The sequence below is a fragment of the Amblyomma mixtum genome, chromosome 3 (genome assembly GCF_055824585.1).
Source record: "Amblyomma mixtum isolate Tamu chromosome 3, ASM5582458v1, whole genome shotgun sequence".
NCBI classification, from domain to species: Eukaryota; Metazoa; Arthropoda; class Arachnida; order Ixodida; family Ixodidae; genus Amblyomma; species Amblyomma mixtum.
Genome location: NC_143014.1, coordinates 401,804,953 through 401,832,685, shown reverse-complemented (window position 1 = coordinate 401,832,685; position 27,733 = coordinate 401,804,953). Strand labels below are relative to the sequence as shown.

Here is a 27,733-nt window from a genome sequence, read left to right as displayed (position 1 = left end):
TCTGTTTTCTTTCTTTTTAATTTTTCTGCCAGGGAAGGGAGAAAGATGGGAGTGATCGAAAACACAGTATTCACTAGACGCGCCTTTTTTGTTCATTCAAAACCATCGAGTTGCCACGGCGGATAGGTTAGCGTGCTCATCTCGCACTCCGGAGTGCCTGGGTCGATTCCCCAACTCGACCAATTTCCTACTCGCTTTTATTTATTTATTTATTTTACTTGGAACATCACTACACCATCCCTGTAATTGGTTGCATGGTTACTAACCAAAGTTCAATTGGCTCCATTCGAAATTCGCGCATTGTGACGTCACGACCACTTCGACCAATTGAAAAGCGTGATATTTCTGTCGACAACTCTTGCTTACAACGATCAGGCATTAAAGGCTTCCGCCTTAAAATTTGCTGTTCATCTAACTCGACGCCCGTTTCTCGCTCCAAAAGCTATTAGTGTTTTAACTTGGTTTCGCTTTCGGGACCACAGATTCTCACCCCATAGGGGCGCTGTATTGGCGTCGCTCAGTCTATTTAACGCGCCGCGCTCTGAATAAACGGTGACTCTCTCAACGTCGTTCAGCGTTAGCGTCGATGTCTTTATACAGGCTGCCGTCCCGGCGTGCCCTAACGTGTTCTGGCATGGCGGCCGCGCCCGACACATTTTGACGACGAGGATCCATCCACATGCATCATGCCTATACGTGAGTGAGAAAATTTTACTTACTTCTCTGCTACGTCTACTACTTCTGCTGACCTACTTTCACGCAGCATTTTTGCACTTGGCTGTTTTTTGACGTGAATTCAACGTCGTCTGCGTGACCTATCGACGCTACTGCGGCGCCTTCTGCACGGCTGTCCTGATCCCCTCGTTCCGCTTGCTCCTTCTGCAAGATGAACTTGGCAATACCTCCGGCACCCTTCTGGGCATGCCCCGGCTATTCCTTGGCTCAAATGGCGACGTGTTTTCCAGGCCCTACGACGCCGCCGCCAAGACCGCAACGCCGGACCACAAGAAAGCGCTTCTGCTCAACGCGCTGTGGGAAGAAGGCATCAATGTCTACTAGAGCTTCATCGAGGAAGAGACGCAGGATAGAACCGACATAGGGACAGGTGACTCTGAGGCACCGGACGTATACAAAGCGGCCCTTCAAATGCTAGACATGCACTTTCAAGAAGAACAAAGTGAATATTTCAGCCGCGTTCATTTCACACGCAGAGTGCAGAGTCCTGCTGAGCGAAACGTCGAATACATTCGCGATGTCCAACGGCTCTCCAAATCGTGCAAGTTTGGCCGCTACCGACATCATGGTGCAAGATCAAATCCTTTGCAGCTTGCAGTCGCATAACTTCGTCGCCGGTTCATTTAACTCGTCGAGAATGTTACGATCAAAAGGCAATGAAGATTGCTCAGGAAGAGGAACACACCGATAAAATAATGCAGCAGCTATGCGTTCTAGAAGTAGACGCCGTTTCACAGCGTCGTCAGACACAAGATGGGTCTCGTCCTCTGCGATAATTTCAAAATGGCGGTCTTTCCTTTCCTGTTACAGTTCAAGATGGCGGTCTCCTTCCCTGCCCGGCTTCATTGCAAGATGGCGGTCTTTTCTGTCCTGTTCCAGTTCAAGATGGCGGTCTCCTTCCCCGCCCGGCGTCAAGATGGCAGCCAACGGACTGGCGTTCCCCCCCACCCCCGACCGGGTAGCGATGGCGACGCCGAGAGCGAGGAGGTCGGCCTCCCCCCGTCAGGAAGGGATGCAACCGGCCGCCTCCGGGCCGTCGGCTCGACCCGGCTGCTGTTGATTTCGCTGTCTCTCGCCGGAGCACTCAGCGAATTTTCCGGGTTGTGCTTGCCACAAATACTGCCACTGGCAGTATAGTATGTCTTCAGGCCGCCGTCCTGGCGTGCCCTAACGTGCTCAGCCGTGGCGGCCGCGCCGACAGCTTTGCCTTCGTAAATGGTAGGAACTCCATTTTTTACTTGGATTTCTGCAGCATGAAAATAGTCATGTGTAGCATTTTCGGTGATGTTAATGCACATTCTTAAATCACCCTTCAGAAACTACGTACACTCTGGATGGAGGTCCCCTTCGCAAGATGGGGCATTCCTGCCTCGGCATCAGGACAGCGGCTGATCGGCGCAGGGACTACCAGCTGCAGGAGGGCGTTCGATGGTGAGAAGGGGCTGCTTTTTTCTTTCGAGCCTTCTATGCTTTGAGTATTCTTCAGTGCTAAACACACTGATACAGCTTCCAGTTTTCAAGCTTTTTGCAGTAATGGGTTCAGTGCCAGAATGAATGAATTTACACTAGTGCAGTCACTGGAAGCCACAGGTAGATTTTAACAAAGCATCACTTTAATAACTAGAATTTAAAGTGCAAATTAATAAGGGCACTAAAGACTACATGCTGTGAATTCAAAAGCATTCTCTCATCGTGGGCTGCTAGTTAACCATATTTGTTAGTAAGTAGTTTTGATGTCTCAGATGTCTCTGAAGACAGTTAGGTATTCAGGTTGACGACCTTCATAGTGCATGCATTTAGATTAGAGGCCTTTAGGTTGATGATCTTTAGAGTGCATGTGTTTAGGTTGCAGGCATTAGGTTGAAGGTGCTTATGGTAAGGGCCTTTATGTCGAAAGCATTTAGGGTGCAGGCCTTTGTCAAATGCGTTTACCCTAAAGGTCGTTGACCAAAAATCCTTTACAAGGCATTCGGCTTAAAGGTCTGTGACCTCCTTAGCCTCTGTAGGCCTTTGTCCTAAAGGCAATTCGGGATATATGATTACTATGGCAGCTGTGCTGATGACACATTTTTTGGACCATTTCATCTGGACAACAGCACCAGGCTTCGTTGCCATTGAGCCATTTACTGTGCATCAAAAATGACATGAAAGCAACAGCTGCACATCGAACAGTTGTCGACTCGTTCTGAGGATTCCAGTCCATGCGCCTTGAAAACTGATGACAGCTGGCACAGCGGCAGAGCATAACTGGTGGGCAGTGAAAAAAATTAACTCGTCATGCTTTGCATCGATCGATGTGCTCTTTTGCTTAAATATTAAATGCTTCCTAAAGATTCTTTTATTAGAATTTTATCCGTGCCGCTTCCGTAGAATGCTTTTCTCAGCTACAGTGGCGAGTTCTTCGAGCTCAAATTTCGCACAGAAATGGCATTAGGTCAAAAGAATTGTCTTATGCTACATTTGCTTTGGCTACTTGCCTGAATTGATAAAAAAAAAGTTGGATATTCGCATCGTGTGTGGCGACGACGAAACAAAACTAGGTGTTTTCTCAGCGATTGCACCGGTGGTGCCATCTCGCTTGTGAGCCATGGAGAATCGTCAAAGGAGAACGGTGAGGGTTGCTTTTGCGGAAAGTTTGAAGACACTTTTTCATGAAAGATTGAGGGGAGTTTTGGCCAAACTGTTTCTTGTGGTCATTGATAAAGCAGTTGAAGCAGCGTCTTCAAATCCTCTGCAAAGCACCCCCTTCCTTTGCCGAATCTCTACGGTCGACAAACGAGATGGCGCCACCGGTGCAATCGCTAGTTTTGTTTCATCGTCACCGCTGACTATGCCCATATCCGACTTTCTTTTTATCGATTCAGGCAAGTACCCCAAAGAAATTAAGGTAAAAGAATTCTGCCTGCCTAATGCCATTTCTCATGAAATATACTTATAATTCAAAGATAATGACTTGTACTTGTTACTGCATATATTATTCCACACCTTATGTAATACCCCCTAAAGGTGGTCTTTAAGGTGAATAAAGTGAAGTGAATGACACTGCAAGCTAGTATTTCACCAGGTACAGGAAATTGTAGTGTACAGCAGCAGCTCTACATGTTAAACAGCAGCTCTGCACGTTAAACATGACAAACAGCATTGAAATAATGAACAACACTGAAACCTATAATGCAGCCGCTATAGGTACTCCTACCCTTCTAGCAATAGTCCGAAAAGGTACAGTCATGTGTATTAATTAGTATGCACCGAACTAGATATGTGGATGTGAAACATGGTGTGTTGCAGTGCTACAAGGGTGGATTTATGGGTCATTCTTAAAAGGGCGGTCCCATTTGAAACATGTATTTCTTGCCTGTCTCTCGTCTCCCCTTTCTGCATCCTTCGTGAAGTTTGCGCTGTTTTCGTTATGATTTCTTGGACATTTTTTTAAGGCTTTCATGCTTTGCATAGGAAATCCTCCCCTGCCATGCTACTATAGGCACCCTCTCTGTTTCTGTCACCTTTATGAATGGCTCTTCGAGTTGTGATTCAAAAGACATTGTTAGTGTGGTCATCATTATGAACACGTTTTGATAGTGAATTTTGCATTCAGGGTCAAGAACTCAAACTTTTTAGTATATGTATTTGCCCATCTTTACTGCTGTATGGGAAAGCATTCCTGGCATGGCCAGCCGCACCAAAACACACCATTAAGATCAAACAGTATCCAAGACCAAAAACAAAGTACTGTAGTATTTTTCTTGCCTTCACTGCTTCAGCAGACGGTACTGTTGACACAGCCAGCTGCCCAAAAATATGCAATGCAATATTCAGATTGTAATATTCAACATCAAGAGCAACATTAAAAGGCAGGTTGAACACTAAGCTGGGGTGTGACCATGGATGGCAGCAATGTTCATGACTCAGCCAAAAGCAGGCGTGTGCACTCATTCAGCATTTTGATTGTTTGCATACTGCTGTAAAAGTGCCATAAAGTCGCAATACAGTTACCATTGGGGTGTAAATGTAACTACAAGTTATTCTAGAATGAGCTGTGGCTTTTTCCTCATATGATGTATGTGTTAACTTTACTGGGAAATAATGAGCATACCGCTGAACATGCACGCAGTGAATATCCTAATAGTTTAGGTTTTTGGTGTGCAGAATGACAGTGCATGTAGTGTTATGGGGGATGTAATGTGCTGCAGCTGCTGGTGGCCTTTGAGAGATGCTGTAGTGAACGACTAGGAATTTATTTCGACCAATTAGGGTCCTTTAACTTGCACTGCCATCGCAAAACACACGGTGTTTTTCATTTTGTCTCCACGCGACTGTGGGCTTAGCTGCAAAACGCCACAGGAACTGGGGGGGGGGGGGGGGCAGAAGACAGTTCTGTAGGTTTGGAAGGCCTGCACAATGAAGCTACGATTTTATCATTTTTCGGTTACTATTGTCGGCTTAACGAAACGAAGCAATTTATGCTTTAGGGAATAGAGAATGCACTAAAGCTAAGCTTCGGGTGAACGTTAATGTATAGCAATCATTTAACGTGTCTAGTTAAGTGAGTTAGGTTTTAGCTGCTGTCAGCGAGGCTTGTGACATCCTCAGTCCTAATTGACACTTTCTAGTTAGCATGCCAAAATTGGTTCCCGGACACTTCGCTCGTCAGTACTGGGAAAAATTGCGGTCTGTAATTACCACTGCAGGCTTCCTGGCTGTGTCTCTTGGTGCACCGGGAATGAAGACTTGCCAGTCTGTGTGGAATACCTGCATCGCGTAACCACGTTGACCAGCAGACTCTCCATCCAGAGAACAAAAAAGGTAGATGCACAGCGCGTCCACTGGACGCAGTTTTTCAGACGCATGCATGCAGTGCTCACGGAGCACAGATGAACAGAATTCTTTGTATACCACTTCCCTGCAGGGTGTTCTAGTATGCGCCTTGTCACCCTGTGCATAATATTGGACTTCTGCATGAGAGCGTAGAATAACACATCTGCACAAATACGTTTAATTATCTGGAAGCAGCGATGTTGCTACAGGTGACAGCTTGGAACATGAGGTTAGGTTGTGAACATTTTCCCCCACCGTTTAATCATTACTGTTGCTCATTGCGATCAGCTAGGGATGTTTCCAGTTGGCATAAATTTATGGACACAGCAGGCTATGCAGTTCGCATTTTAATTGTATATCTTGTCATGTATTCATAGGCATCGAAGCCATATAAAAAAAAGCCACCCGTTCTAACACTAACCTGCTGCGAATTTAAATACCTTTTGGATGCTGGAAAGCGGGGGGCTGCCAGACTGAGTCTATATACAAGGTATTGCGGGAAGCCCGCCACTAATTTTTTAAAATAGGCTTTTTTTATGTAAAAATAGCTTATGCAGTATGATAATAGTAGTTTTGGTGAACGTCAGAATACAGGTGAATCAAGGTAATTAATTTGCGTATTAACTAAATTCAAAAATCTAGCGTTTGGATGAGAAACTGATTTTACTACCAGCTGTAGTTAACGTAAACAGCCATGACTACTGCCATACACATTATTCAGCTGCATGCAAGAATAAATATTTTGATACTGCTATGTGAATTGTCTCCTCGAGTCTCTATGATGAAGCATTTTGTCTCGTTACACCCAAATTCCTTACGGGGTTCACAGCATGTCGCTGCACACTCGAGAGGGAGTGGCATTTAGTGCGTGGGGATCAGTGACATCAAAGGAAAGTTCAGTACTGCTTACGCCTATACAGAACGATGAATAATATGGTCTTTTATATCCCAGGAGGTTCACATGAAACTGATGCGACATGCACACACTGCCATGCCAACATAGGGAGACGGCAGCTGCCAGCATTTATTTGTGTGCTGCATAGACGATGCATTTTCAATGCGGTATGCTAGTGCCCAGGTCGATCGTGTCGAATCTCTTGTATCACGGCAAGCATGCATGGAGAAGTGGGTGGTAAGGTAGCAGCTGCGTCGAGGCCGACGTGTCATACGCAGCTGTGTTGGTCCGAGGGAGCTAGGCCTCTCACGGATTGGCGGCACAGGCAAAGCAACACCAAGTGGTCCGCGAACACTTTGGTGGCTTTAGAGGTAGAGTCTATGCAGCAGAATGGTACGCGAGGCGACCCGATGTCTTGTATCATGACAAACTTGCCTGAAGCAGCAAGAACAGAGGCGATAAGTGGACATGCAGCGACGAGGAAGCCAGTGTCATCACCTGCAACTTGCATGTGTGGCAAACCTGCAGCTGCCACTAGGTGGTGGGCAGACGCTAAGAAAGGAGTTTCTAAAATCCATCAGGGTCTGAAGAAATATCCAAACCGATGTACTCCTGTTTGGAAAAGCAGTAATTGTGAATGCTATGGTTTGCCCCTTGGTTCGTGACAGCAAAAAAATGGGATCTCATTTTTCCTTCCTCCTGCTTATGGGACTCTTTCATGATGAAGTTATAGCAGACAGCCATTTATGCTCCTGTTCAGGCTGATATATATTTACATTGTAGGAATATCCTCTAATGGCTTATTTCTGAGCCTCAGCCAGCACGATGGCTTTCAATATGAATTTCTTGTGCATTCTATTGTGCTATACCGAAGGCATATACGAACTGACCCTGACGCTCCCTTGGCACTCAGACAGTTTTGTTTCTACCGAGTGCACGCAGTTGCTTGAGCTTGTGCTGTGCGTTTTGGTAGCCCGTACCTTCCTCCACTTGTGAGCCATGCTACTGCAATTGAGCAGATACGGGAAAGGAAAAAAAAAGGCTCGTTATGACATACATGAAGGAAGCCAACAATCACCAAAAGAAAGGAACATAAGTGATGCTTTTCTTTTCTATGCAATAGGTAGCCTTTGGTATTCTTGATGCCACCGTTTGATCACGTTCCATGTGGAGCTCGCGATAATACAGAATGGACTACGTCCGCCGCTATGAAAGGAGGTGGCACTGGTGAACACCCTGAAGGTTAGTTTACACTACACATAAATAGCCCCGAAAGCAGAAGAATGGACAGCAGTCACCTAGTGGCAGAGCACCGTGTGCGATATCAACACCACAGGTGAACAATAATAAAAAAAACATTCCCATGATCCTTGATTTTGGTGGCTTTTGTCGACCTTCAGCTGGGCTTGAGCAGTTCATTGCGTAAGAGAAATTCGAGCTTAACACGAACTGTCCTCCATGTGCCGAGCTTGACCTGGAATACGCACTTTGGTCTGCATGCGGATCTAGCTTTACCTTATTTCCATTTTTCCAAATTCAGTGGTGCATCTATTTTGTCATCAGCCAGTCAAATTGTAGAGGTAAGCATCAAGTCTGTGGCGCAAATGAATAAAGAACAAAATTTGATTGCTTATGGAAACTTCTTTGCTGTGGGGAGGGAGCAAGGCAGGTTTCATTACCTAGGCATGACAACTACCATGATCAAAGAGCATGCGGTGGCTTAGGGCTTAGTATAGGCTTTATTAGGACATTCTTGAGTAGGGGTGCTACTTATCATTTGCTTTGATTTGTAATGTGCTGGTTTTGTTTAGTAACCAGACACAAAGACGGCCTGGGGAGTCTGCCCCGGTTAGCACGAATGGTTTCTCAAAGGATTGTTGCTTTTCCATGTGCAGAGTTGGAAGCCAGAACGGTGCCATCTTCCTAGATCCAGTCTGTGCACAAGCCATGAAGTCCTTGCTTCCCACGAGAAACATTGCGGCATTCTCCTGGACCGATGCTCGGCCTGTCGCAGGTTTTCCAGAACCAGGTCGCACAGTCCCGTGTCCTCAACGCTGGACTACCACGTAATGTACACTGCGCTAACTTTCACTGCTATGGAGCTGCACATGCCCATAGAGAAGAGGATGTCCTCCTCAGTTGATAGTGGAAGTGACATGTATGGCGCTTCCATGAGCTTGCTATCCTATGCTTGGGAACGGCACATTGGTGCAGTCCTACCAATGTGAGCACCTTGCTTTAAATTTCATATCAGTTATTGTATAATGGATCCTGTCATTTATGATATTTTCAACTAATAACATTAAAGTGGCATCAGCATTGTGAGCAAAAAATTAACGAGCATGACTCTGACAGGTGGCGCCCGGAGAGGAACCTGAAAGGCAGTTGAGTCATGTGACATTGCGGTGTCATCACAACCTGCCTATCAGATAGAGCAAACTGCCCACCGTGGCAGGCACCAGTTACATTAATGATAGGGCGCTCGGGATCAGCATTATATATATTATTTTTGGATGTTTTTTTTTTGTCCAACAGAACAGTTTCATTGTAGGAACATGTCTTTCGTGCATCTGTGTGTCACTTTCTGTCGGGCCAGGAATTTAAGGATTTTGTGTTCTAAATATTTTGCAGACGTCGTCTAGAATACCTACGTCGCGTCAAGGGGAGACCAGAAGAGGCACAACGCCCATCGGTGTGAGTGTCTACGAGTGATCTTTGATGTGAAGAGGAAGACATGAAAAGTTGCACCGAAATCATTTAAGGTCTCTTTGCCAGCACTAACGATAAAAACTTCCAAGAACTAAAGGAAAGGCCATGCCCTTCATTTATTAAAACTTTGGTAGGATATCAGTACCTGACTTTTCTTAACAAGCCACAATCGCAACAAAACCACAACTAGAAACCCCACAAACACCAAGTTGCATTTTCAGCTTTAGACCAAATAGAAGGTAATTGAGGTCATTTTCAGCTGGCATTTCAGTGTGCAAATGATTATCAATGAATTTGCTACAACTGTACAATTTCAAAAGTGGTTCTTTTCACGTGTGTAATGGCTGCTTATGCATTCACTCTTGACCAGGTCAGTAGCTGAGTGAACTTGCTTGACTTATTTACGTGGTAGATTCTTTTTCTCAGATTTTTAAATTGAGTGCTTTTAAGCTTGGTGGGCAGCTCCTCAACTACAAGATAAGTTTAATGGCTGTGTTCGAACATGCACTTCTTCGTTTTTTCCTTTTCAGCTCCCCTGCAACTGAAAAACCCTCAACTGGTGTGAAGGCCTATCTCCAATGTCTTTTCCATCATGAACTACAGGGGTGAGTATCCATGAAATCATTTGTTTTTTCTTTCAGAAGCATGCATGTGATATTTTATTAAAACACTGCAGTGCACATGCCTCTGGGAGGTGCATCAGTTAGATTAGAAGGGGCAGCTACAGCCTAAAACCTCATTACTCAACTTCAGCACTCCTAATCCGAATGGCGTAAAGCCAAGTGCTCCCTAGATATGTATACTGTATTTACTCGCATAGTGATCGCACCCCGAACTTGCCGCTGAAATTTATGTGCCAAGTTTAGCCGATGATCGTACTTCACAGATGGCATGTGCAGATGACTATCTTGCTCTGCCAGCCGGCATTTTTGTTCTGAGGTTGGTTGAACCTGCTAACCAACTTGCCTGCAACTTGTTTGCGTTTTCGGGACGCTTTTTTGCAATTCCCAACGCCACCGCTGCAACTAACTGGATTGACAGCCTGCCAAGTTAGAAGTCTTTCCACTGTCCAGCCGCTGTCTATGTTCGATGCTGTTCACATCCGTAGCTCTCGCGCTGCAGCTATTCCATCACAGTTCCATCAGAATGACTGGGTGCTCAGCTCCCAGCTGCACCAATCGTTCGGAAAGTGGCAAAGCGTTTTACTCTATACCGTCATTCTCCGCTCCGTCATTCGCCGCTGACTTCAGTGGTTGCTACGAATGTTTTTTTTTCTCTTTTCTGAATGCTTGGTTGCCACGCGGCATAATGTGATAAATAAATCTAAGCATACTTCCACAGTGTTTGTTTTGTGAATTGTCTGTGTCTGCAGTCATGAAGTGCTGTTAAATAGAATTCGGCGCAAAAAAAAACAGACAAGGGACGAAGTAAGAGACACAGAGACGTTCACGAGCGCTCTGTGTCTCTTACTTTGTCCCTTGTCCATTTTTTTTGCACTGAATTCTATTTAACATGCTTCAGCAACTAGCCCAGCAGCTTGCTCTCCTGAAATGAAATGCTGTGGTGTTCTCATTCACCTACAAGGTTTGTGTGTTATTTTGGAATTAAACTATACAGTTTTTAAAGAGCAACACCTCACAGCAGCAGCTGTTGATCTTGGTACCATTACTGACAGGTTTGTAGGCAAGGATGCCTTAAGAGACATCAATTTTCACTCAAGTGCCATTTACATCAAGTATTGTTCAGGTGGAATTGCTTGACTCACAGCAAGGTGCTTTTGTTGGCTGTGCATCCATGGGGGGAAGTTAAAAGGCTGCTGCAAGCCTCCTGAATTTTCGCAGATGTGTGTGAGCTGTTAGATTTATGCAAACGTCGCTGGAATTGCCAGTTTTTTGCATGGAATGCACGCCACTGCCTTTTCACAAACTTTTATAGAAAAGATAGTTCATATTCTTTTCCTAATAATGCACGGCTCGGGATGTCGACACACCGGCTGCGATGGCTCAGTAGTTATGGTGCTCGGCTGCTGACCCGAAACACGTGTGTTCGATCCTGGCCGCGGCGGTCGAATTTCGATGGAGGCTAAATTCTAGAGGCCCATGTACTGGGTGATGTCGGTGCACGTTAAAGAACCCCAGGTGGTGAAAATTTCTGGAGCCCTTCACTACGGCATCTGTCCTAGCGTGAGTTGCTTCGGGACGTTAAACGCCATAAACCAACAAACCAACATTGTAGATCACCACTAGGTTAAAGCATACAGAAGAGAGTGAATGTGCTGTCATGTAAAATATAAGGATTTAACTGGTTTCTTGCTTTATTACATAGTACACCTATAACTCCTTTTTGAGAAATGAACCGCAGTTCGCCACTCTTAAAGGTTACATTTCGAGTCACCAGAGTGTAAAGGCACCCAACGAAACAGCTTTCCTGAAAGTGTGGCTGTGATACCCTGTGCCTTCTGGAAGGTCGATGGTACGGGTCCGGAGGAAATCTAAAGGTGTTCCCGAGTTTCAATACCATTGGCAGTTGATCGCTGATTCATAAGCGATATGATCTCGGAGAACCTGGATATTGAGAGCTGCTACACATAATTTGGTGTAGACCTCATATTTAGTGCAGTTTTCTATCTGAAACAGAGCATGAACTAGGTACAGCTTACTAGATAAAAAATCTGGTTATGTTGCACAGTGAGCATGTTTTTTTCAAGTACAGGCACTTTATTAACATTTTTTTTGCTAAAAGTTTGAGATTTCTTTACTGAAAACAGGCTAGACTTGTGGCTGTGCACTTTTTCGTTTACACTGTTTAAGCACTAAAATAGAGCTCTGCAGTGTGTATTTATCCTTGTTGGCATAAAACCTCAATGAAAAACAACTTTCAAGCGATGGAAAACATGTTTAGGCATCTGATTGTTTGTTTCAGATGTTAACATTCATCCAGTTTTGAGTAAACTGTATTCTGAATTTTATACTGTATTTTTATAGTTCTGGCTTGTAACTTTTTGTAGGAGTTTCGGATTCAATAAAGGGGGTATAAACTGGTTTTTTGACGCAGTTCCGGTGAATAAATGTTGCCGCAAAGATGAATGCTGCATTTGTACGGTGTATCTAAAATACTGAGTCTGTTGTTAAGTTACAAGTAAAGAGTTCGGGGAAGGCAGCTGTGTAAATCGCCTGCTGCTGCAGCTCACGCACAGCACTAGAAAGAGCAGCTCTTTTTTTTATTTCCTATATTACTTGAATGTGTTGCGCTGTCAGTTGTTTCGATGCTCTGTTTGTGATTAAGCGAAAAAGTGGCCTACAAACCTTGGAAAAGCACCCGCAGTTGATCGGTGATGCACTATGCATGTCGCCTGCAGAAACGGAGTGCAGCTTCACCGAATAACTTCGGTTGCTTGACAGGCAAGATGGTGGACCTACGTGCAACTCTGCTACCTTTGGTAGCATATACAGTATTTAGCAAAAATCACAGTTAAGCATGCTCGTGTGACAAGAGTCTGACCTGCAACTTGTTTGCGTTTTCGGTGCTCAAAAATTTTTTGTAGAAAATTTTCCCCCACATAATGATCGCATCCCTGAATTTGCGTCAATTTAAAAAAAAAGTGCGATCATTGTGCGAGTAAATACGGTGCTTCTCATACTATGTGAACCTCTGTAAGCGAGTGTTGGTCTCCACCGAGTTCTGCTTTAATGAGGCTTCCTTCAAGGATTGTTTTGTAATTGCATAATGTTCAGGCTTCTTCAGCGCAGCTAGTTTTCAATTGGATTGTCAGGCCGTTGGTTGTCTAAAGAGGAGTCCTCCAGCGACAGTGTTGCCTATTTCACAGTGGCATAAATAAGGATGTGCAGCTGATTACAGTCGAGATTCGGAGCCATGTCCAGATTTGATAAAACGCGATAGCATTAAGGCTTCTGCTGTGCAGAAATTCGGGTGTCGTCGGCGTGGATCGATAAATAGGGTGGTGTGGTAAATAGGCAGCCAGCCTCACAAAAGCAGCCTAGGTGGGCTACCTGGGTCACGTGACCTTGTGGTGTCATCACAAGCTGCCCACCGAATTGTGAGCAAACTAATTGCCCTGGCAAGTGGCGGCTAAGTTAATGGTTAATCGTGAAAGATAACACAGGAAGAGCAACTTGGGTCGCAAAAGATTCACCGATGGCAGCACCTGCCATTGCAGGGCAGTGGTGCATCCATTAACCACTGCATCATGGCACAAGGAGTGGTGTGAGGACTCCCAGAGACCTATGAATGTAAAGTTCAGAATGACCAATTCCTTATATATGGGCATTAACTCATTAGCTCTATCGTGTCGTATGCTTAGAGCAAAGCTTAAGTGTTTTCTCCAATTTTTTTTTTGATGTTCATTCAACCGATGATGGGGACGATAACTCTTCTACAGTGAGTTGTTTCTACTTCCGTTTGTGAAAATTGTGAAAGTTGTGAAAGTTTGTGAAAGTTGTGGAGCTATCATTTGGCGATGAAAATGTATTGGAAGTTAGGCTGGGCTTGTTGATATTTAAGGTTGCTCCATGCAATTTGCATGCTCAAAATCACTAAATTAAATCTATTCCAGTGTGCATCCAAATTTTAGCAATAATATTATTTTGAATAAATGTCTTATTACATGTATACGTCGATCAGTGCAGCTCTCTTGCGTTTACACAGGTTGCGTTATTCTTTAGGATGTGAATTTCATTCTCAAGTCGGTGTAAGATGATTTTGAAATCTAAATTTATTATGGTGCATGATCTTCACACGAAATCCTTTGCATGCCTTCATTTACATTGGTTTCTTCTTGCTGCAGGATGCCCTCCGACATCGAAGTTGATGGGAAACAATACGCAGAACCAGCGTGGATTGCGGCAGTCTCCAACCTATTCCACTAGAGGCATGCTGTGCTTCAAGGGCAATGAAGCTACTCATCGGAATGTAGGGTTCGCTTGAGCCATCGAATGGTATGTCCCAGCTGCAGTCCAGCTTTCTCTTGGATTCGGAATTGAGTAACTTTGGAGCTTTTACTGCTGCTGCATGCCTCCCTAACGTTTACTAAGCAATAAGTGTCGAAGAAGGTGCAGGTCAAGAGATTTATTTATTTTTTTTCTATTTGGTACCAGCAAGGAGGAACTCCAACCGAAGCCGGAACTGAACTGAAAACCAGAAGCAAAGCCGTATCTCAACCGGAACGGAAACGAAGATAATTTCTTCTGCTAACTTGTAACTGAACTAGAACTGGAACCAGATGCAGTCCTTGTCTGATACCGCAAGCTCCATTGTTTTTCCTTGCAAAGGCAGAAATCCTTTTTGTTGAGCCGCATGCATGGTCAGTTAGGGAAAGGACGCAACATGCACGCAGCTTTGTGTATACAGTGCTTCTTTGGTGTTGTAGATATGTGCAGTAGTCGTTTGTGTGCGGTTGTCATTAGGAGAGTGCCTAGACATGCGCGTGTGTTCGGTGAAAAGATATTCACCTTTATTTTTTTCTAAATATCAAACAGTCCTCAGAGCTCTCTCATGTGCTTTCTCACTATCGCTGCCCTTTCTAATTGTCCTTGCATCCTTATTCATGTCCATTGGTTCCTGTCTGCCGCAGCTCGGTTGCTCATGTTAGGTAGCAATCGCCACTGCTCGCAATGCCTTTTGCATCAATTTTGTATTTTATAGTGAACTAACAGTAGTCAAATCTGGATATATTGAACCTCAGGGCAATTGTGGATTAGTTCGGTACACTGATGGTTCATAATATAAAAATGGCAGTAGGTCATCTTAGTTGCAACCTAGAAGTAAAAATACATAGCACCCACACTTGTACTCTTGTATGGCGTTGCGATTATCTGCACACACTGAAAGCACTGAAGGAAACAAGCAAAGGCGGTGGCCAGCTTAATTTTGTCTTCACTCAACATGCCTTAACACTCCCCTGGAATTCCTTGATATCCAGTTGTTAAAGCTGGTATAAAATAATCACCAGCTGAACGTGCAACCCTTCTTGCTTGTAGCCTTTCTCACCTTGGTTTTGCTGGTATTTCTAGCCACCGTTTTACCGTTTCGCGTTGGGGAAGGTACGTAATGGGTCAGTTTATAGATTACCTGTGCCATGGCCACTGCTATGTGCATTCTCCATGCCTTTTATTACCAGCTCAATGCTTTCGCCCTTTGCAATATTGAAGTTAGTGCCTGATGGTATGGAATAAATAGAAAAGTAGGAAGTTGCTGCACTTGAGTGGATCTGCAGCGAAGGCTACACAGGAACGGGAAGGAGGTGGGCTTTTCTCCCTCTGTTCTCATGTCTTGGTGGGTTGATTCATTGTTTGGTGTGAGGAGAGATAGACAGTTGCCATGTTCCTCGCTCCTTGTGCACTTTTGAAGGCACCTGACATCTATCTGAAGGTAACATAAATTAAGGGACCTCCACATATTTCTGTCAACAAAGGATCAGTATTGTCTGTGGACGTAACTTATTGGCAGATTTTAGTTGGAAAAGAAGTGTGATGGTGAACGAGCTTTGTGAATAAAAGTGAAACTTGGAGGGCTGGCTGAAGCAGGCCACAGCTCTGCGGCCTACTTGCAGCCAGCTGCCTGTGTGTTTGAGCTAGGCCGCTGGTCTGGAGGCTGGCAGATAGTGCTTGTATGAAAAACCAAAATCGGAGAAAATGATATGAATTAGCTTATCGCTTTGTTCAGTGAAGCTGTCACACGGTTATTACTGCCATCTGGACAAGAAATCCCCATAGCATGGTAGCAGTAACCTTCTTAGGCTGCTTCAGCTGCTTCTGCTGTCAGGTTTTTGTCTCATGCCTGGGGGCTCCAAGAGGCGCTTGAAATAACTTCTTCCAAAAGGGCTGTCTTTCACGTACTCGAAATCTGGCTGCGGAGTATATGGTCCGTAAGAATAGATTTTCTGCAGTATGTGTGTGCCTTGGTGTGTATGCTGCAGCTGAGATCTGGATGCGACTCGTGGTGCAGGAAGGACACGTGGTGGCGGCCAGTACAGAGGGCGGCTTGATGGTCATCTCACGTTTTCTAATCTGAAGAGTTGTCGCCACGTCCCGAAAATGGAGCATTTTGTCTGGCTTGCCGTCGTCACGTAGAGGCAGCTCGTCTTTCTGCCAAGCGTGCTGGAAGGCCTTCCAGGTGAGATCACGTGTTTATCCCCACCTCAGCAGCAAGGCAAAGCAGCAGCATTCCGATGTGCGTGGTGTCCACTCTTACTCTGTTTACGCGTTTTTCTTACTGGAAACAAAATGCAAGTTCACCGGTCCGTTTCTTGGGTTTCTGAGAATTGAAATATGACGAGCAAGCTGAAGGGCTCTGTTAGGGGCACGTGGTGTGGACGTTGATGCAGTGGCTCCTTAAACTAAATCTGAACGCATACGTTTCTGCGGAAAGATGCACTTCAGGATCTATTTCCTTTGCGTTTCCTTCATAGCCAGAGAATGCGCGACACAAGTCACACCGTGATTGACATGAATGCTTAATGTTTCACCTGAAGAAACTCAATTGCCATAGCATGATGGACAGTGTGATTGGGCAAGACTGTGCGCTTGCGTCCTAAAGCGTTAAGGGTTATGTACATGTAGTGGTGGGTAGAAGAGTTAGGATGAAGGCACTACGCTTCACCTGCCATCCACTGTGGAGCAACTGACTTTGGCAGAACTCCACGCTGGCTACTTTAAAGGTTCTTCTAATTAATGTTGAACCTTATGAATCTTAGGAGCGCATTGCTTTGTTGTTAGCTCTTCAAATGTGCATTGCGGATACTATTGTAAAGAAAATTGCCGTGTGTAATACGACAGGATGTGGATTAGTCTGGTCATTCCAGATGCGCGATGACCTTTTATTTTGAAGAGATTTCACAGCGGTTCATAAACGACGGCCGTAAAAGGGTGTGAGGCGCAGTAACGAAACAATGGAACTTGTAGTACGCAAAATTCCACAGGATACAGTGCTTTCAGCAGACGATTTTGTCACGAGGGACTGCAGGCCAGTATAACCATAGGCTTTTTAATTATGGTTTGTTTCTTTTAGAGGGTATTAGTATCTGCCTAAGCTGACACCCTGCATTTGTTGTTTTGCAGCGCACGAAAGCTTTACTGCCTTTGTTTTTCCTCCAAAGTCGTCCTCTTTTACGCATAATGCAGTTGTGCCCATCTGTTTGATGCTTTATAGCCGCAAGTGGACAAGGAAAGAATCGCAGTTGAACTCTGCATTTTCTATTCCGCAAGGGAGCTATGATATTTTAGCAAAATTCCAAAAACGTTCTTGGATTAACAGCATTGTTCATCATATCAGTTCTTCTGGATTCGTGCTAGGCCACATGTATCTCGTGGGATTAAACATGATCCGTTACCATGTCAGGATCTAAGCAACACCTTAGTTTCAGTAAATCGTCCCACAGCAATCAGTTTAAAGCTTGCAGCATTGGCTTCTTCAGTGGAGCCAGCAATCTGCATGATGCCACTCATTGGCACTCCATTTTCCAACCGGTGGTGGATTGTTTGAAATTGCTGAAATGCGTGGGAGATATCTTACATAGCATGCTCACGGAAGAGAGCATTGGCAATCGTGGAATAATAATTTTGTATTTTTCCTTTCTGGAAATTTAGTGGGTGAACATGTAGCTGAAAACGTGCTTCATAACCAGCCATTCGTTAAGCAAGATGTAAGATTGGGACCCTTAAAGAGGTGTACCCATGATGGTGGTATAGATTAAATGTGTGTTGAATGTGCCCTTTCTGATCTTCTGCCGATGATGGAGATTAAATCACTCTTCTCTGCTGCATTGTTTGCTGGTGCTTTGATTTTTTAAATGCAGCTATAGTACTGGTAGTGTCCATGGTTGATTGTCACCTTGAAGAGTTTATCAAGAACGCCATTGGTCGTAAAATTTCATTGGTCTTTATGAAGTAAAAATTACTTGAGATTTAGTGTCGCAGTGTTTAATTTGCATATGCGTAGTCATGCATACTATGTTTATTCTAGGCTGTGTGCAAAGGCGGCATTGAAGCTACGTTCTTGCAGTAGTACTACATTCTTAAACGTTTTTCTTCGAGAATGCAGTGCTCAGTACATTCGTTGCCTTAGGTACGGCCGCCACGGTTGTCACTGGATAGGGCACTTGGGTGTTGACCCAAATGACGGGGGTTCAATCCTGGCCACAACAGTCGAATTTCAATGAAGGCGAAATTCTAGAGGCCTGTGTACTGTGCAATGTCAGTGCATGTTAAAGAACCCCAGGTAGTCAAAATTTCCTGAGCCCTTCACTATGGTGTCCTTCATAGCCCACATTGCTTTGGCACTCTAAACTGCCACAAACAAAAACCATGGTGGCTATGGTTGTGGTGCTCTGCTTCTGAGTGCATGGAGGGGGCAGGCAATCAAGGCCGCAGTGGCTACATTTCCATAGTGATGAAACCCAAAGACGGCCTGCGGTGTGAAATGTCATTGCACGGTAAAGATTCCCAGGTGGTCTAAATTAATCCGTAGCCTTCCGCTAAAACATTTTTCATTGCCCATGTAAAAACCTATATAATAATAGTGGTAGTATTTTTTAAAATATGTACCCCTGTAAGTGGCACGTGGCAATGACAACGCAACTAATTCAAGCAGGTTTTCGAACTAAGACGGTTGATGAAATGTACTTTCATGCAAGCATATTTAGGAACAGTGTTTGCTTTTTCTGCGTACAGTATTTGGAGGAATCCTTCAATTACTCATCACTGCAGCTGTGCCTCCTGGCTGAAGAAGACTGGGGGCAAAAATGGAGTTCATAATGCAGTGACATCGGGCCCAACGTGATGCCTTTGCATTCTTCTGCAAGCGCACTTTTTCGTAATTGTTTCCCAAGAATGTTGGACATGGGTACTGAGATGTTTACAGTATTACAGCAGAATTAAGTCGACCAACAGTTCTATTTTGTCTACCCTTTTTAATGCCATTTAGGCCTGGCTCAGACAACTACCAATCGTGCTTATAAATTTCGACATTACCTGCTGCATGTTGCCTTCAGCATTCGACTATGGTGGTACAGTCACAATCATATCATACTTTTTTGATGTGCATTGCACTGTTCTGCTGAGATTTGTGCGGGCCATTTACAGTGTTTACTCTCATGATTGGAATCGTGTAATGATCACACCTCTGAATTTTCCAACGATAGCACTTCACAGATGGCGCGTGCAGATGACCATCTTGCTCTGTTAGCCACCATTTTTTTTATGTTCGTTTGAATTTTGCTGATGCTGAAATGTTGGTGTTGGTTGACCTACAGTCACACAGGCAGTCTAAACACAGATACCAAACTTGACTGCGGTTATCTCGAATCATGATTCGTTGTCGTCACAAGGCTCGCCACCGTTCTGAGTTGCGCTGCAATGAACACAGTGATAAGCTCTGGGTTACGGGAATGCCAGAAATGAATCAGTCCTCCTTGAGGACTGCTGACCTGTACCGAGTTGCTGGTAGGAGTAATAATTGCAATACAAGGTAGTTTTATGCTCCCAGCCCCGTAGCAGCTGCCGCCATTTCAGTGCAACTGGCCCGATCTGCTTGCACGCCAGCGCCACTGCTAAGGTGTCGCTTAAATCAATCATATATGTTTCTTTTAATATGAAACCATGAGGTTGTCAGTGAGGCAGTGCCATAAGTAGACAATGTAGCATAGCTTTGGTCAATTCAAAGGCGCCGTCCTCTGTGGCTTCGATACGAAACAAGTTAGGCCTAGTGATGACTTTGGAGGAGCACGCCAGAGCGCCATTGACGGTGGCGCTTGCAGCGAGCGTTGCGAATGTGTCACCTACTTAAACGCTGCAGCAGGGACTGCAGATTTTTCAGCTTAAATGTGGTAAAATGATTAGCTTGAGTGCCGTGGGACGTTGCTGCATTGCGCTGTTACTGCACCTTCGGACGAGATCGAACTCTGCATAAAAGTGTCATCGCACGATACTATACACACTGCCTATTTTGATTTGTTGCTCTTGAAACATGATTTTGTGCAAAGGAAAGTATGTTCGTGAAGAGGGCCACCTCGTGCACTTCTCGCTCTGACACCTACGGGCACTTTCTGTCTATAGATGCCGCCACCTTCTCGGTTAATGACCTAAACCGAGGTTGCCAAGCACGGTTCGCGATAACCGCAGTTTGATTGCTGTGTGGATAGTAGTAACCACAGGTAGCGAAAACTGCGGTTAAGCACACCCGTGTGACAAGGGTCTGACTTGCAACTTGTTGGCATTTTCGGTGCTCAAAAATTTTTGGGCAAAATTTACCCCATACAACGATCGCACCTCTGCAAAAGGCACTGCTTTCGTTGAAAATTATACTTTCAGAGAAGCCTACCACGTATCAGTGTAGCCTGACTTAGCATTTCCTTCGGCGTCTCTTTAAAGGTGCGCTGCGATGCTTTCCTGGGTACCGATTAATATCATTAGATATCATCACGCGTTCCAGAGACAAGTGCGAAAAGAATTATTGAGATCTGGGCTTGCAAACGAAGGTTTTTCCGGTTTGAAAATTTAAAATAAGATGAGACGAAAGCGCGTTTCACTTACCCAGTGCCAGAAATTTTAGGGTCTTGTTTTCTTAATTTTTTGCAGATGTCGTCTGGAATTCTTTCGTCGCGTACAGGGGAGGCCCGAAGAGGCACAACGCCCACTGCTGTGAGTGTCTACGAGTGATCTTAGATGTGAAGAGGGAGACATGGGAAGTTGGGCTGCAATTATTTAAGGTCACTGCCAGTTCTAACGATGAAAACAGCCAAAAATGTCAAGGAAAGGCTATGCCCTTCATTTGTTAAAACTTTGGTAGGATATCTGTGCCTGACTTGTTCAGCAGATTCTTTTTAACACTCCAGTCTCAAAGAAATTGCTTTTTTCGGCTTGAGTACGCATAGAAGTTATTTTCAGCTGGCCTCTCAGTGTAGCGTTGAATCTGCTACTTCACAATTTCGAATGCGGCCCTTTTCAAGGAAGTAATGGCTCTTTACTGTTTCACTCTTGATGAAGTCAGTAGCCGAGTAGACTTACTTGAGTTGATTGTGGGGTAGATTCTTTTTCTAGATTTCTTGTATTCCAAACACTTTTAAGCCTTTTCTGCAAATCCTCAGATGATGAGATGCATTGAAAGCTGCGTATAAATGTGCACTTCTGGGTTTATTCCTTGCCCTGAGTCTATTTATGTCAGTGCATGTAAAAGAACCCCAGGTGGGAGAAATTTCTGAGCCCTTCACTGCGGCATCCCCCATAGCCTGAATCGCTTTGGGACATTAAACCACCACAAACTATTTTTGAAAATTTTTGATAGCCTTCCCTGAAATAACTGGTATATATCTGGGTTTATTTCTGCGCGTGAAAGCGCCATCAGAAGACCATGCAGCAAGCCGCACGAAATGACGGGAGATTAGAAGCAGTGAAATTAAGCTATAAGGCCCACTGATATCGCTATGTCACCAAGCACGTGGGTGCTTGGTTGTCTTCCGGTCGTACGCCAGGTGAGGCCGCAAGCTCATTTCCAGAGATGCACCAGAAATGCTCATTCAATTTATTTCATCATGAAACTGCACAGGAAACACCAGCAAACAACTCTTTCGTCAATAGCGAAAGCATGCGTTGGCACATACGGTATGCATTCATAAGTGCAGCACCTTCCGAAACAGGATTGAACAATGGTGTAATCAGTTGGAATGATAGAAAACGTACATCAATGCAGGCATGATATAATTTGAATACAAAGCATTGGCTCCGCTTAGGCACCTCAACTTATTTAACTAACCTTTGAAAGATGGAACCTCTTTGTGGACAACGCCACGTTGAAAGCAGAGTTCTTTCGGCAAGGTTTTTCTTATTTTGAACCATGATACTGAAACAGTGATTGGCTATACGTGTTTCCATTAACTGGTGAACTAACATTTTTTTGTGTCATATTTAATGTAATGGGTAGGAATCACAAGCACGCCTAACCATAATGAGTGAATATTACATATTGCCTTATCGTTTGAAATGGAGACAATCAGTTAAGAGGATTACGTGAAGAGAAGTATTTTCAGCCTGAAAAATAAATCACTGCTCGAATGCAATAGACCTGAAGAGGGCATTATTCAGACAGCTAATTCTTCCAGTCGCACAGTTGTTTACAAATAGGTTTTAAATGTGCAAAGCCATGGTTTGCAGTGGTATGCGATAGGAGAATGAAAGAGAGAGAAGCAAATGATTTTAATACAGGAAGATAAAAATGCCTTTAGTTTTGAGACCATAGCCTGCTAGTGCCAGCTCAGGGCTTAAGTTATCATCGTGTGGCTTGGAGTCAAAATTGCTGTCTAGTGTAATGCGAAAACATTATGGTGCACTTAATTTTGGGTTGGCGTGTTCGGAGCTGAAAATACATGAGTAAAAGTTTTTTTGGCTGCATAAATGCCCAGATACAGCATCCTTTAATGAATATTCAAGGTAAGCACCACTTTTGTGCATAATATGATAATCTTTTCACAGATATCGTAATGGATTGCAGCTGGAGGTGTCCCTCCATTTTCACTACATGTTTTAATGACAGAACTTTTGCGTGGGGTGAACTAATATTCGGAATTTCAAGTGTGTATACAATATGTGTGTTGCGTGGTTGAAAATAATTTGGGTGAATTTATATTTGAGAACTTCCATCTTTTCGTATTCCATATTCATATTTCCTTCTTCATACTTCCATCTAGAACGTTTTCATCACGTGGGTGCCTGGTCGTGTTCCTGCTGATGGCGCAGGAAGTTCTCCAGGTGAGGCCGCAAGCTCATTTCCAGAGAAGCACCAGAACTGCTCATTCAGTTTATTTCGTCATAAAACTGCACAGGAAACACCAGCAAATAACTGTTTGGTCAATAGCGAAAGCTTGCGTTGGCACATAAGGTATGCATTGATAAGTGCAGCAGCTTCCGAAACAGGAGTGCTCCACAATAATTTCAACCGCTTGGGGATCTTTAACATGCTCTTACATCGTACAGCACAGGAGGAGCGCCTTTGCTTTCAACCTCCATTGAAACGTGGCCTCCGTGGCTGGGTTCGATGACTGTAAAAAATTCCACTTGCATTTGTTAAAAGCTTAGGGAACCTTTCTGAAGAAAACATTTACTCTTTACCTTGAAAGAAAAGCAGGGTGGTAGTGGCAGCCACGCAAATGCCACTGTTACTCACATAATATATTGATATGCCTTGATGGTTGGGAAAAGCAGCATACCTGAAAAGTGATGATTTGGTATTGTAGGATTTTGCCCTGCTTGGTGGGGTAGTCTTGCAGGAGTTTTTGTGAATATGTTTTGCATTGCTTCAGTTCTTTGTGTAATCACCCTCTTTGCCACTATTATTATCTATGTCTTTGATTTTAGGGCTATTGTATGCTTACTCCGGTATTGGTAAATTTGCGCCATCATTGCCTAGATCTGTGGGGCGTAATACCTGTCTTAAATGCTGTGGAGGGTGCAATTACTTTCTCTAGCCCATTGGTTTTCTGAACGAAGATGGTGCCTAAGCTCACGATGGTTGTGTAGGTTTGAATTTCAATTTCGGCATTTTTATCAAAGTGCATGACGATCGGTTGCGGACTGTAAATGACGCCGAAGTTCCTTGAAGGTTTCTGCTTGCAGCACTCCCCACTTAAATGGCTCGTCTGCGTGATTTGGGTCAGAGGTTCGGCGATGTGCGAAAAGTTCTTGAAAAATCATCGGTAATACACGCACAGTACAAGGAATCTGCGTGGAGCTTTATCACCTGGCAGTGGAAACTGTGCGATTGCAGCTGTTTTCAAGGGGTCTGGACGTACATCCTCTTTGGAATCAATGTGGCCTAGAAACGCAACTCTTCATAGTCAAAGAGGCACTTCTCTGCTTTCAATGTGAGAGTGGATGACATGATTACCTCCAGTACTGTTCAAAGCCTTTTTAGGTGCTCTTCTAAGTTCAAGACAAAGAAAACTACATCATGTAAATATACCAGACAAATCTGCAACTTCAGGCCTGACGGCATTATCCATTACTTGCTGAAACATTGCTGGTGCAGAACAGGGACCAAATGGCATCACCTTGGCCTTGACGTGACCATCTGGATTAATGAATGCGGTCTTCTCGCGATCTCTTTTATGGACCTCAATTTCCAGTAGCTGCTCTTGAGGTCATCAGTGAGAAATGATTGGCATTGCACAGCCGGTCCAGTGTGGCGACGATGCGGGGAACAGGATAGACGTCCTTTGTTATGTTGCTCAGGTGTCGGTAATCACCGCAGAATCAAAGTGCGCCACCTTTCTTCCTCACTAGAACAACCGGTGCCGCCCGGGGATCTTTGATGGCTGAATGATGTCGTCGCAAAGCTTTTCGGGGCAACACACGGTAGGGGCTCTGGAGGAGAGGTCGGGCGTGCTGGTCGGTTACAATACGATGCTTGGCAAACTGCATTTGTCGAACGTTCGGCAGTGACTAGAAGCACTCTCTCTAGCTTCAAAGCAGATAGCGGGCCTGGTCTTGGTTGTTCTGGGGCAGGACTTGGTTTATGTCTAAGACGTGCTTGTCATCTTCCTTAGGTGAATCGTCTGGACGGGAAAGGGTGAAGGCGTCGAGAATGTCGGATAGTTCGTCGATGAAAGGAATCCTTGTTCCTTTGTTAACGCGCCTGTATTCTTCGCTGAAGTTCGTCTGCAGCACTTCAGTTTGGCCATTGCGGAAGTGTACTAGGTATGCCTCTTGCGATGCTGATTCCGCACTCTAGAACCAATTCCGTGTTCCCCTCGATGAGAGCTTTCATGTTCTTGGCATCCGTGCCGCCTGCGGTGACCATGACGGTTGACCGGTGTGGGATGCTTCCTCGTTCATCAAGGACAGTCAGGGCAACATGCTTCTTCCTGCTTTTCATCGAAAGGAGTTTTTCATTCGTCGAAATTGTGATGAGCTTGGAACGCAGGTTGATGATCGCCTGATGCTCATTAAGGAAATCTATGCCCAGTATCACGTCGCGAGAACATGCTGCTGTACTACGAAGGTCACAGCAAAGGTGCGTCCCTTGACGGCCACTTGCGCTTTGCATCACCCTGTGGGGGTAATAAGATGGCCTCCGGCAGTGCGTCGGTTCACGGCTTCATTGGGTATGTGGATGGTAGGTAGTTTGCGTCCTCAGGGCTTTTCTGGTTGATGTAGTCATTCTGAAGCCCGATCGCGTCTTTGTCAGAGTGTGTCCTGCAGCGGCGTAGGTCATGGCCTGGGGTTCTGTGGCCATCGGAGTCGGGGTATCAAGTGCCTGCTGCACTTCTTCTAGGTCCACATCAATGAGCGTCGCTGTTTGTGACTGACTCATCGACATCGCAGCCATATATAAAAAAGCCGGCCTTTTGTGCCGCTGACCTACGGCTAAGAATAAATATGTTTGTGATATAGGGAAGTGATGACAGCCCGACTCATGGTATATACCAGGCGTTGCGGGAAACCCACCACTAATTTTTGCAAGTATGCTTTCCTATGTAAAAAGACAACTTCTGTGGTATAGTGATAGGAGTTTGGGGTACACCAGAAAAGAGGGAAGTAGTTATTTGTTGCTGGTCAGTCGTAATATCAATATTATAGTATCTAAAACTTCGAGGACATAATTTCTATCCACATTGTGTCTCAGCATATTTCGAGAAGTTTACATATAATTCAAAAATCATGTGTTGGCGGGGCGCGCACACAGACGCACAACAGCACACGTCGCTGTTCTAAATTTTTTGCAGAAGTCGTGTACAATGCCTACATCACGTCCAGGGGTGGCCGGAAGAGGCACAATGCCCATCATTGTGTCTACGAGTGATCTTAGATGTGAAGAGGAAGACATGGGAAGTTGTGCCGCAATTATTTAAGGTCATTGCCAGTACTAACGATATATATATCACCCCCCCCTCACTTTAATGCCGAATTGGCGCTGTAGGTAAAGGATAAATAGGCAAACAAACAAACAAATAAATACACAGCCCGAAGTGGTGGGCGGTGTGGATGATACGGTAAGAGACTTGAACAGCGCTCTCCGAACATCAGCGTGGTGACCTCTGAACAGAGAGTAAAAGATTTTATCCCCTCAGACGGACTTTGCGGGAATCGTAACTAACTTTTTAACATTTTCGTGGAATGAATCTTGAAGGTATACGCTGAGCTTTGTTTATATTCGCTGACCTACTGAGTGCGCCCTTGAGAATCTTCTGCCGGTGCTCCAAATCGCCTTCTTTAACTAATTGCCTCCGTACTTCATCGCCTTATCCTCTGCTGCCCATAATGCAATGAAGGATGTTATAGGCTCTGAGTTAAGGTTGTGTTTTGTGCGTTAACTACTGCAGTTAGAGCTTCTTTGTACTTATGCGCAGAGACTACCCCGGGACAACCCGGGTATATCCTAGCCACCAACCCGTACTTCAAAACCTTGGAGGGCACAACTAAATTCCAGCCCCAGCGGTACTACCGCTCGCTGCTGGAGCGCCATCGCTGGCAGACGCAGTAAGTAAACGCTGAGGCAAGTGTACGCTTCTGCATGCCCACGGTGCCGGACATAATCCTTCCTCTACCGCTTCGTCTTGCTCGATGTTCCCATAGATATAGGAGGTGGTTGTCAACAGCTACGTGGTCCTCCGGGGTGGCGAGAGATTTTGTGAGCTTTTCTTTAAGGTCGAGAATGGAGGCCGCCCAAACTTCGTAACCGGTTATTTTTTCCGATGTAGCTAGTTTGGTGTCCTTCCTGAATGTCTCTCAGTCTGTAATTCTGGCTCGCCCTCGCGGTTTGCTGTGCTTGTTGCTTTCGAAGATGGTCTGCAGCACGTAGTGATCGCTGCCCAGGGTTTCTCCCGTATTGAGCCACTCATAGTCACGGGCTTTGCGGTCGAGCGTAAGGTCGGGGAAAGTGTCCCGCGTTATGCTGATGCCGACTCGCTTCGGGTGCTGCAGGTCCTTGAGTAGTGTCAGGGTCATGTCAGCGATAGCGGATGCTAGTTTTCTGCTTTCGCGTCTTCCCTCGGGTAGCCCCATAGGGGGCTAGAAACATTAAAGTGGCCAACTACACTGAGAAGGCCAAAAACTCCCCTAATTGTAGTTGTCGACTTTAATGCTTCTAGCCCCCCATGGGGCTGTGTGTATGTGTTATGAAAGAGAGAGAAGCAAATGATTTCTAATACAGGAAGATGAAACCCTTTCAGCTTTGAGACCATAGCCTGTTATTGCCAGCTTAGGGCTTAAGTTAGCAGCGTGTGGCTTGGAGTCGAAATTTCTGTCTAGTCTAACGCAAAAACATTTAATAGTGTACTTAATTTTGGGTAGGTGTGTTCAGAGCTCAAATTATGTGAGTAAAAGTTTTTTTTTGGCTGCATAAATGCCCTGATACAGCATCCTTTAATGAATATTCAAGGTAAGCACCACTTTTATGCATAATATGATAAACTTTTGACAGATATCGTAATGGATTGTAGCTGAATGTGGCCCTCTATTTTCACTACATTTTTTAATGACAGAACATTGGTGTGTGGAGAAATAATATTCCGAATTTCAAGTGCGTATACAATATGTGTGTTGCATGGTTGAAAATCATTTGGATAAATTGATA

At 44.7% G+C, this 27,733-nt stretch overlaps 1 protein-coding gene across 16 annotated transcripts in view; it reads left to right on the top strand.

Annotated features, from left to right (window-relative positions):
• The first annotated feature begins 544 nt into the window (after positions 1-544).
• Positions 545-27,733, top strand: part of LOC149357380 (uncharacterized) — a 116,396-nt gene continuing 89,207 nt past the window's right edge. For 9 of the 16 annotated variants that reach the window (XM_089584571.1, XM_089584572.1, XM_089584575.1 and 6 more), the window contains exons 1-5: positions 13,964-14,109; positions 16,118-16,285; positions 20,746-20,808; positions 22,851-22,911; positions 26,508-26,637. In XM_089584571.1, the coding sequence (XP_089440697.1) occupies positions 20,746-20,808; positions 22,851-22,911; positions 26,508-26,637 (254 nt within the window). In that variant the 5' untranslated portion in view covers positions 13,964-14,109; positions 16,118-16,285. Of the gene's footprint in view, positions 697-1,545; positions 1,954-2,051; positions 2,167-5,423; positions 5,539-8,340; positions 8,512-9,076; positions 9,138-9,684; positions 9,760-13,958; positions 14,110-14,268; positions 16,286-20,745; positions 20,809-22,850; positions 22,912-26,507; positions 26,654-27,733 lie in introns of those variants that run through there. The other 7 variants (XM_089584567.1, XM_089584566.1, XM_089584565.1 and 4 more) reach the window with 6 other exon arrangements.